Source organism: Salmo salar, chromosome ssa14, assembly GCF_905237065.1.
Source record: "Salmo salar chromosome ssa14, Ssal_v3.1, whole genome shotgun sequence".
NCBI lineage: Eukaryota > Metazoa > Chordata > Actinopteri > Salmoniformes > Salmonidae > Salmo > Salmo salar.
In genome coordinates this window covers 31464145-31476004 of record NC_059455.1, presented here as the reverse complement: position 1 = coordinate 31476004, position 11860 = coordinate 31464145, and the positions used below count along the sequence as shown (strand labels likewise).

The 11860-nt window shown below is 39.3% G+C and overlaps 1 protein-coding gene across 6 annotated transcripts in view; it reads right to left on the bottom strand.

Annotated features, from left to right (window-relative positions):
- Window positions 1-540: 540 nt before the first annotated feature.
- The window catches only part of LOC106569349 (acid-sensing ion channel 1C), a 184263-nt gene continuing 172943 nt past the window's right edge, over window positions 541-11860 (bottom strand). For 3 of the 6 annotated variants that reach the window (XM_045694204.1, XM_014140643.2, XM_014140640.2), the window contains exons 8-11: window positions 10122-10201; window positions 9815-9886; window positions 6792-6844; window positions 3247-5330 (exon numbers count right to left, since the gene is read on the bottom strand). In XM_045694204.1, the coding sequence (XP_045550160.1) occupies window positions 5252-5330; window positions 6792-6844; window positions 9815-9886; window positions 10122-10201 (284 nt within the window). In that variant the 3' untranslated portion in view covers window positions 3247-5251. Of the gene's footprint in view, window positions 1982-3246; window positions 5331-6791; window positions 6845-9805; window positions 9887-10121; window positions 10202-11860 lie in introns of those variants that run through there. The other 3 variants (XM_014140642.2, XM_014140641.2, XM_045694205.1) reach the window with 3 other exon arrangements.

The window sequence follows — 11860 nt, the reverse complement described above, 5'->3', positions numbered from 1 at the left end:
TCTATAGACAGTAGGAGCGGTAGCGATACTCTGAATGATCGGCTATCAAAAGCCAACTGACATTTACTCCTGAGGTCCTGACCTGTTGCACCCTCGACAACCACTGTGATTATTATTATTTGACCCTGCTGGTCATCTATGAACATTTAAACATCTTGTCCATGTTCTCTTATAATCTCCACCTGGCACAGCCAGAAGAGGACTGGCCACCCCTCATAGCCTGGTTCCTCTTTTTTCCTAGGTTCTGGCCTTTCTAGGTAGTTTTTCCTAGCCACCGTGCTTCTACGCCTGCATTGCTTGCTGTTTGGGGTTTTAGGCTGGGTTTCTGTACAGCACTTTGTGACATCAGCTGATGTAAGAAGGGCTTTATAAATACATTTGATTGATTGATTGATTGTATAAGGGTAGATAAAGATGATGTTACATGATCTACATGTAATTACATGAATGATGATGCATAGAAGACCAAACAATGCTGATTACATTTCCAGATAATTCTGCATGTGATGTTTCACGTAAGATTGAGAATGTTACACTTGGTTAAGAGAGGGTATTCATTATTTAATGGATATTTACGGTCAATCACATGGTGGAAGTATCATATACATACAGTACATAGTGGCAGTTGATCCTAGTTCAGTTCCACAGCAGTCTGTAGGCCTCCAACAGGGCGAGACATACTATAATCTACTCTCTGTAAGATCCAGTCTTACAGAAGTATAACATTCCTTACAAGCCAGTGGCCACATACTGTACGTACAATAATTTATTTTTGTTGTCAGAAAACATATCACGGCTTCTCAGCCCCATGTTCAATACTTCATGGTCACTGAATATTGCACAACCCTAAGCCTAGTTTTTCATTAAGATTTTTTCATTCTAAAGATTGAACAGTACACTACCACACAACATGGATATTAACCATCTGGCCCCCAACAAAATAGTAAAGTAACATGGTGGCTGATTATACACAAGGAGGAGTACACAATGGTCATGCAAGGAGGAAAAGAGCTGAGGTGCAATAACAATACACATAATTAAGCTGCAAGAATTAAGGTCTTTAGACTATTAGTTGACATAAGTATACAACACTGTCATCTACTTGGCTATAATTTATTATGCTATAAAATACCCATTAAAAGACTTGAATCAATAAGCACAACCAGTATTGAGGTATTGTTTAAATATGACAGGACCATGTCCATATTCTGTTTCAGACTACTGACTATTGTGTTGCTTCTGGTCTGCTATTCTTTGATTGGCATTAAGGCAGGGGTAGATAAGGATTCTAGTATGGGGCACAGTACGGCACGTAGTACAAAGTATTCATACAACTTTAACCCCTTGAATTTGCCACCTGTTTTACTTTCAATCTGATTTGTAATGAATTTAATGTAAATTAGATTGATGCTTACAAAGCATACGCAAATAGTTGCAATGTATTCTGATTTCTTTTAAGTATTTAGTGTGTGTTTTTTTTAACGGAAGGCAGGTGATAAACCCTTGGTGATGAGTTCAATAACTAACCTCCACATTGTCATGAAAGACCAGACCACAATGGGACACACAGTTAACACCAAGACAATGTCACATCATCAGTTGTGGTAACCCAGTACAGAAATTAATTCCTTTATACCAAATCCACAAATTCCATTAGTAGGGGATCTGTGTGACCAGACTTGAAAATAAACAGTGTTAATAGCATTGATTTGACAATTACATTATTTTGGGGCCAATGCATTTATTGCTCATAACAAAACACTGATTAACCATATCTTCAAGTTTACAACTTCATAAAAGAGGCCCTTACTGAGTGATGTTTGGCTTGGTTCTAGTCTCACGCAAGACAAGGCTTATCCCAGGATACATAGTTGGATATAAGACATGCCAATAAGGTAGCCAGTCTTGATCAGAGAGGGAGGTAATTGGCTCAGGAACCAAGGCTGATCTCAAGGTCTTTGTGCTTCTCATCAACAGTCATCTAATAAACAGACAAAAGCATAGAATTATAACTTCTAGAATTAGACATTTTCTATAGGCAAAAAAGTAAAGGTACAGATGTCCCTTTCAATGTCCCTTTGAAGTGTTCTGGTTTCTTTTCTCTAAAATGACCACATAACAAAGTTTAACATGACTAGAACTAATTTCACATAGATCAAAAACTATGTTGTTAGCTAATTAATGCAATGATCAACATGAACAGTAGCATTAGAGAAAATAGACACAAAAGATTGACAAAAAAAAGGTATGTACATAGGAAGATGGTTAAATATATATTTTATTATATTTGATAATTTACACATCACAAACTGACTGTTATTTGAGTCTTATTACATGTACTGGAATTCCAATAACAATAGTATATAACAATGCAATTATACAATGCATTTCAGTGTTTTAAACCAACTGAACTGAATAAAGTAGGGAACCTGGGACATGTATGTTTTTGAAGCGCTGTAATAAACTGTCTCTGGCATCTAACAAATTCTACTCTGTGTCCGGTCCTAAAATGAAATAGAAACTGGAAGACACTTGAGGTCCACTTGGATAACAACACAAACTAATGGACAACTCTTGGGGTAGGCCATCGTGTGCTCATATGGCAAGTCTGCAGCTCCCTTGTCCTCCAATTCCCTTATGGCGCAACAGCAGTAATGGATACATTTTTTTGTCTTATTTTTTTACATACTATAAACATATCAACACATGAGCGAGATTGAATTTCCTAATGGCATTTTGATCTGGTATTTACACATTTCAATCAATATTTAGAACACCACCTTGACAATGTTTGTACTTCACTAGTTCCCAATAGAGAATAGTTTACTATCACAGGGGACTTGTGCTAATGAGTGTTTTTGTAGCAGTTAAAAGCCATGGTCATGGAACAAAACCATTTGAACAACACCCACATAAACTAACTTTAGGTTTGGGTGGATTGTCTTGCTTGTTTGTCTATTCTATTGAAAGTGGTGATTAGGAGGGGGTGCTGAGTTACAGCAGACTCCTGTGAAGAGTGTCCTTTTCCAGTGACAGTACGGTCAGTATGACAGCTCTATTCCCAGAAAAAATGGGAAACCACGACAGAAGAAAATGTTGTCATTGATGTACATTTTTTCAGCAGTAAACAGATAGAAAGCATGTGGAGCACTATATATAACAATGGGAAATATTCCTATTTTCCCCAAATCTTATGGAAAAGTTGTGATTGTTCATATGTGAAAACAAACACTTTTTTCCACTTTCTAATATGTAACTTGTAAACAAAGAATTGCATTCAATAATCTTGCAATAGTTTCTCTTCCGGGGACCTAACGCAAGAGGCTTTCATTACTTGGTGGTTTACAGTTTCAAATCAGTGATAGGATCAATCTCTGAACAGAATCATTTGAGTACGAAGGCAACACAATTACTGCGAACTGTCTATTACTGGGGGGGTTCAAGTTAGGTCTGCTGTTCTCCTTTGAGCATTGTGATCATAGTTGAGTGGGCATCACTGAAATCTGCATTCTCTTTCTCTCAATGAGTTATAAATGAAAGAGTGGTAACATGAATATGTCTTTAAAACCCCTCTTGATTCTACTAATGAATGGACCTGGCTATGCTGATGCTACACATGCTAACCATGGCTAGCCTCTCAATTTGATATTCAGCACACCAGAACTGACTGCTACACTGAACAAAAATATGAATGCATCATGTAAAGTGTTGGTCCCAAGTTTCATGAGCTGAAATAAAAGATCCAAGAAATGTTCCATACACACAAAAAGCTTATTTCCCTCAAATTGTGTGCACAAATTTGTTTATATCCCTGTTAGTGAGCATTTCTCTTTTGTCAAGATAATCCATCCCCCTGACAGGTGTAGCATATCAGTTATCTGACTAAACAGCATGATCATTACACAGGTGCACCTTCTGCTGGGGACAATAAAAGGCCAGTCTAAAATGTGCAGTTTTGTCACACAACACAATGCCACAGATGTCTCAAGTTTTGAGGGAGCATGCAATTGGCATACTGACTGCTGGAATGTTCAACAGAGCTGTTGCCAGAGAACTGAATGTTAATTTCTCTACCATAAGCGTCGTTTTAGAGAATTTGGCTGTACATCCAACCGGCCTCACAACCGCAGACCACGACGTGTATGGCGTTGTGTGGGCGAGCTGTTTTCTGATGACAATGTTGTGAGCAGAGTGCCCCATGGTGGTGGTGGTGGGGTTATGGTATGGGCAGGCATAAGGACAACGAGCACAATGGCAATTTGAATGCACAGAGATACAGTGACAAGATCCTGAGGCCCATTGTAGTGCCATTCATCCGCCGCCATCAACTCATGTTTCAGCATGGTAATACACGGCCCCATGTTGCAAGGATCTGTACACAGTTCCTGGAAGCTGAACATTTCCCAGTTCATCCATGGCATGTATACTTACTAGACATGTTACCCATTGAGTATGATTGGGATGCTCTGGATTGATGTGTACAACAGCGCGTTCCAGTTCCCACCAACTTCACACAGCCATTAAAGAGGAGTGGGACAACATTCCACAGGCCACAGTCAACAGCCTGATCAACTCTATGCGAAGGAAATGTTTTGCGCTGCATGAGGCAAATGGTGGTCATACCAGATACTGACTGGTTTCCTAATCCACACCCAACTTTTTTTTTAAAGGTATCTGTGACCAACAAGTGCATATCTGTATTCCCAATCATGTGATATCCATAGATTAGGGCCTAATTCATATATTTCAATTGACTGATTTCCTATGAACTGTAACTCAGGAAAATCTTTGAAATTGTTGCATGTTGCGTTTATATTTTTGTTGAGTATATTACAATGGTATAAATAAGTTGACATGAACTGAGACCACTCTTAAGTCCTTTCCATCTACATTACTAGTCTTATACATTACTAGTCTTATACATTACTAGGCTGATTAAAACCAATTCAAACACACTAATGTCACCCTGTTTAATAGAATGCAACATGAATGGAACATCAAATAAATAGTGTCGTCGACGCCTTGATATATCCGTCACCTGAGTTCTGCTTTGGAAATGGTTTTATTCTTATGATAGTGTTCTATTTCTATTCAGGCAATCGCTAGATCCTACTACTCTACACTAACCATGTTTGTAATAATACATAAGTTATTTCACAGTTTTCTGTCAAACCCCGAAGATCCCACGTGCCACCCCCCCTTCCCCCCCACCCTGCTTTATGTCGTCAACAAGCAAACTCCTCAAAGTTGCCTAGAGTCGGGTGACGAGGTAACATGTTCGGCGTGAATCCGAGACTGTCCGAGTGACTCCGGAGGGTGTCACAGGTGCTCTGTAAGACAAGGGAAGGGAGGGAGGGAGGGAGGGAAGAGGAGTTCAACCGTATTAAGGGAGGGGTGATGAGGGAGGGAGGAGAAGAGGAGATCGAGAGGCACACAGGTCACAGTAAAAATTGGAGGGGATGGGACATAAATAGGAAAAAAGTGGGACAATTTAACATAACCAGAACCAAGTGGAAACAGAATAGATGTAGATAACATGACGTTAACCATCATTTAGACATCAGACAGAGGGAGAGGGTTGAAAGCATAGTACACACATTGACAAAATAATACAATACAAATGGGTGAACATTAAATTGGTAGTGTAGGGGACATTTAAAGTAGGTCAGTTATGTTTCAGGGTATGGGTAGAGAGAAGAAAGAGAAGAGGGGTATGGTATGGATGAAGAAGGGAAAGAGAAAACAAAACAGTTTTTTAGTCCTTGTCTCTATGTTAGTATCTTAATTCCTACATGTTCATCGACATCCACATGATGTCTGCATACGTTTAGTGCAACTGCGGTTGTTTCAGTTAATATATTGCTGATATGTGGGTTCAAAAGAAGCATTAGCCATACCGTAGCTGTAGATAGCTATTTCAGCAGACAAAGAACCATTTAATTTGGTGCAAACTGCATAGCATGCAGACCTGTGATAGCATCACAAAGGAATGCATCTAGTGATGTTATTGGACACAGGTTCCAGTAAAATGGTCCCCTTAAATGGACCTTGGTGCTGCAGGGAAGCAATATGTAGATGATCCCCTGCGGATCAGCTTTTGTTGTGCCATCTACAACAAATTATGTATGTATACACGTTTATATTTTTCTCAGGAAACTGCATTTTATCCTAAGGGAAGGAAAGCATCTTTATTATTCAGTGAAAACAATAAGAAGGAAGCTAATTTTCTTTTAGCCGAGTCCCAAATTGTCTTAACAGATGGAGAATCCAAACAATTCATTGTTTATAAGAAACCGATAATAATCTCAGAATGAAAAATCCACACAGCAAATCTATTTACGGCATTAAGAGTCATTGATTTCAGAATAGTCTCTACAGAAAATACATTATATTGTTTTTAGCAAGATTGACCTAACGCAATGTTGGAAAAACAAATGTATAAAGTGATCACTACTAGTATGTTTTACATCTCTGCAAAATCACCCACAAAACCAGCTTCAGGTGAACCAACATCTCTACAAAATCACCCACCAAACCAGCTTCAGGTGAACCAAGATCTCTACAAAATCACCCACCAAACCAGCTTCAGGTGAACCAAGATCTCTACAAAATCACCCACCAAACCAGCTTCAGGTGAACCAACATCTCTACAAAATCACCCACCAAACCAGCTTTAGGTGAACCAACATCTCATTAACCAGAATGGAAATGATGTATGAAATGGTTCCCAGAATGTCTGAAAAAGAAGGACAGTATGGGTGGGAGGATCTATTATCAATGGGGTTTGCTACCTGGGGGCATGATTAGGCGTGACACCAGGGCTGGTTGGGTTCTCTGGAAACTCCTGGAATAGACATGATGAAAAGAAAGATGAGGGTGACTGAAATGAAATTAAAATACAATGCAGAGCTGATAAGTAAGTAAACAAGTGGCCCCACCAAGCAAGTCTGTCTGTGCACAATGGCTAGGCTACAGCCCTGTGTAATTGATTAGGTACAGAGAAGAATGCTGCACACCAATACATAAATGTCACAGAGAGCTACCTCCATTCAGCCATTTAATTTCAATGAAAGTCTCAAAATCAGAGACATTTGAGAAAGCAAGAGACCATTCTTAGTCTCTGCCCATGTATGTTTTTCATAATGTTTCAAAAATTGTAGACATTCCTTAAAATTAATAGAAATCACTAATATACTGTATCTTGATATGAAAGGGTTGCTATTGGCGCTATTCGTCTTACATGCCATCTAATGTACTATGTAAAGTCAGTAGTCTTAGAACTATCATACCACTATGTTTAACATTCATGTGCATTACTTATTTTACTGTTTTCATATAGCTCTTGTCTTGATCTCATCTAGATTGATTCATTGGGTGGTTAGAGAGGAGAGGTGGTGAATGGAGTTGGAAGTAAAGGAGAAGAGGATTGGGGAACATGAAAAAAAGCTATTAAATATGGCTTATCATTATGTTTCAATGCAAAGAAAGCCTCCAATAATGGATGATTACATGACATGGGTGGAGAAACAATGTTATAGTAAAACAGCATTACATCCACCTAAAGCTCCATGTCCTTGTTTCATGTTGCAGTATGTGCCTCTAGTCAGGGTATGTTACATAACATTGTTGGTTCCTGCTGATGAAAAGCATCTATAATGCTGAAACCTGAGGAAAAACTGTTGTGATGCCACAAAGGTCTTTTCTCTACTCTACTCTGTTTTGATTTTACTAGGATCCCCATTAGCCTACACCAGTGGCGACAGCTAGTCTTACTGGGCTCCGACACACAACGAAAAAGACAACATACTTTACAATTTACATATATTTAAAAACATTTGCATGTAGTGTGTGTGTGCGTCTATCAGTTACACATACATGTCAGTACATACACATAAAAAGTAGGTCACACGAGGGAGAGGCTTTGTGCTGTGAGGTGTTTCTTTATTTAATTTTTTTTAAAGCAGGTTTGATGTTCATTTGCGCTATATGAGATAGAAGGGAGTTCCATGCAATCATGGCTCTGTATAATACTGTATGTTTCCTTGAATTTGTACTGGACCTGGGACTGTGAAAAGACCCCTGGTACCATGTCTGGTGGGGTAAGTGTGTGTATCAGTGCTGTGTGTAACTTGACTATGCAAACAAATTGGAATTTCCAACACATTCATGTTTCTTATTAAAACAAGAAGTGATGAAGTGTATTTCCTTAACTCTTAGCCAAGAGAGACTGGCATGCATAGTATTGTTGATTCACTAAGAAACAGTTAAGGCAACAGGCATGAAAACAGGTTTGGGAGAAGTGTTTCTCTCCATGTGTCCAGATTTAGCTGTTCAGATATGATGGGTTCTACCAGTATCAAGCTGAGATAGTGCTGACACAATGTGATACTAAAGACACTATTCGATGCCTGGAGCGGATCTCTCATAGGGTACATCCAGTTGAAATTGTTTACTTCTCCCTCCTCTTTGTCACATAGAATGCTCTGAATAAACCTGTTATTTCCATTTCAACAAGCAAATAAAAACACAGAACCATATCTATGATATTAATTGTCAAACATCTCTTGCCTTTTCGACTGTTTAAATTACTATATACCTTTTTGACGGTTTAAATTACAATAGACCTTTTCCACTGTTTAAATTACAATAGACCTTTTCAACTGTTTAAATTACAATATACCTTTTAAACTGCTTTTTTTAGCATACTGTAAGTCAAACTGTATCCAAGTGTCAACATGTCCAAATCCGTAGGCTGTATCCAACTGGACTTTCTATTTTACACATAATGCAAAAAGAGCTGAAAGCCAAGTAACAACAGAAGTGTATTTTAAAGCCTTCCTGTTCATTCAGTCTTAGAGTTCTTTTATTTTTTATTTGGTTTATAGGTTTTACAAAAATATCAGTAGGAGAAATACCTCCTTGGCACATGCAGCTGCAGTTATCTCAGTAGTGGAGCCAGGACATCTTTATCTAACCTTTTCCACCACATCAGTTTATGGGAAAAACTCCAAGACTGAAGCAGCCGTGCATGCAGATAGCTCATGCAGAAACAGAAACCCAGGGCTTTTTCACTACCTTCACAGAAACCCAGGGCTTTTTCACTACCTTGGAACCAGACTAACCAACTGGGCATATACAGTGCCTTCAGAAAGTATTCACACCCCTTGAGTTGTTCCACATTTTTTTGTTTTACAGCCTAAATTTAAAATGTATTACATTTAGATGTTATTGTCACTGTTCTACACACAACACACAATGTCAAAGTAGAATTATGTTTTTCGAAATTCTTACAAATGAAAACAAAATGAAAACCTGAAATGTCTTCAGTCAATAAGTATTCAACCCCTTTGTTATGGTAAGCCCAAGTAAGTTCAGGAGTAAAATTTTGCTTAACAAGTCACATAATACATTTTTAAAACCCTTGAATGAGTAGGTGTGCCCAAAATGTTGACTGGTACTGTATATAAATGAGATAATTCTGTATTTCATTTTCAATCAATGTGCTAAAATTGCAATTTTTTTTCACTTTGTCATTATGGGGTATTGTGTGTAGATGAATGAGAAAAAAATCTCTTTAATCCATTTTGAATTCAGGCTGTAACACAACAAAATATGAAATAAGTCAAGGGGTATGAATACTTTCTGAAGGCACTGTATATAACTAAAGAAAAAGTGCTCACTTGGATTTGCGTTCCACATCTGTCATTGATTGGTCATGAAAAAGGCTTGAGATTCTGACACATTACAGTGGATTACTTTGTTTGTAGTGCAGTGCAGAACTACAAACCAGTGAATTGTGGGAGACTCAAATTACCAGATTGTCGCTTGGACAACGCTGCGGTCGTTTCTTGCGCATGAAGTAACCCAAAACTTTATCCTTAAATACCTAAATACAAGAGTGTCTAGTTAACATCACAACAAACCAGACAGTGCAAACAGTTGAAAACACTTAAAACCATATAGACAGACAACATCATTAGGACAAGGGTTTGTCGTATTTTTGATTAAATTTAAATAATTCATCATCATGAATGAATTGTGTACGTTCAACATATAACCCCAACTCTACTACTTGAGAATACTTTTAAGTGATAAAAAAAATGTGAATGCCTCCACTTTACCTCATATAAGTAGTCAAATATTTCCAGTATAGTTAAAACACTGGCTCCAATGAACAGACCCATCTGCCCACCAATGTCACCTGAAAAGAGGATGACAGATGAAAAGACATAAACAGGCAATACCACAGTCAGACAGATAATAACCCCTCATCACTGTCAAACACTCCCTAAAACACTTCAGCGAGCAGGCCTTTCTAATCGACCTGGCCCGGGTATCCTGGAAGGATATTGACCTCATTCCGTCAGTAGAGGATGCCTGGTTATTCTTTAAAAGTGCTTTCCTCACAATCTTAAATAAGCATGCCCCATTCAAAACAGTTTGAACCAGGAACAGATATAGCCCTTGGTTCACTCCAGACCTGACTGTCCTTGACCAGTACAAAAACATCCTGTGGTGTACTGCATTAGCATCGAATAGCCCCCGCGATATGCAACTTTTCAGGGAAGTTAGGAACCAATATACACAGGCAGTTAGGAAAGCAAAGGCTAGCTTTTTCAAATAGACATTTTCATCCTGTAGCACAAACTGCAAAAAGTTCTGGGACACTGTAAAGTCCATGTAGAATAAGAGCACCTCCTCCCAGCTGCCCACTGCACTGAGGCTAGGAAACACTGTCACCACCAATAAATCCACGATAATTGAGAATTTTAATAAGCATTTTTCTACGGCTGGCCATGCTTTCCACCTGGCTACCCCTACCCCGGTCAACAGCCCTGCACTCCCCACAGCAACTTGCCCAAACCTCCCCCATTTCTCATTCACGCAAATCCAGATAACTGATGTTCTGAAAGAGTTGCGCAATCTGGACCCCTACAAATCAGCTGGGCTAGACAATCTGGACCCTCTCTTTCTAAAATTATCCACCGCAATTGTTGCAGCCCCTATTACTAGCCTGTTCAACCTCTCTTTTGTATCGTCTGAGATCCCCAAAGATTGGAAAGCTGCCGTTGTCATCCCCCTCTTCAAAGGGTGACACTCAAGACCCAAACTGTTACAGACCTATATCTATCCTGCCCTGCCTTTCTAAGGTCTTCAAAAGACAAGTTAACAAACAGATCACTGACCATTTCGAATCCCACCGTAACTTCTCTGCTATGCAATCTGGTTTTCGAGCTGGTCATGGGTGCACCTCAGCCACGCTCAAGGTCCTAAACGATATCATAACCGCCATCGATAAAAGACAATACTGTGCAGCCGTATTCATCGACCTGGTCAAGGCCTTCGACTCTGTCAATCACCACATTCTTAACGGCAGACTCAACAGCCTTGGTATCTCAAATGACTGCCTCGCCTGGTTCACCAACTACTTCTTTGTGTCAAATCGGAGGGCCTGTTGTCCGGACCTCTGACAGTCTCTATGGGGGTGCCACAGGGTTCAAATCTTGGGCCGACTCTTTTCTCTCTATATATCAATGATGTCGCTCTTGCTGCTGGTGATTCTCTGATTCACCTCTACGCAGACGACACCATTCTGTATACTTCTGGCCCTTCTTTGGGCACTGTGTTAACTAATCTCCAGACGAGCTTCAATGCCATACAACTCTCCTTCCGTGGCCTCCAACTGCTCTTAAATGCAAGTAAAACTAAATGCATGCTCTTTAACCGATCGCTGTTCGCACCTGCCCGCCTGTCCAGCATCACTACTCTGGACGGTTCTGATATGTGGACAATTAGAAATACCTAGGTGTCTGGCTAGACTGTAAACTCTCCTTCCAGACTCACATTAAGCATCTCCAAT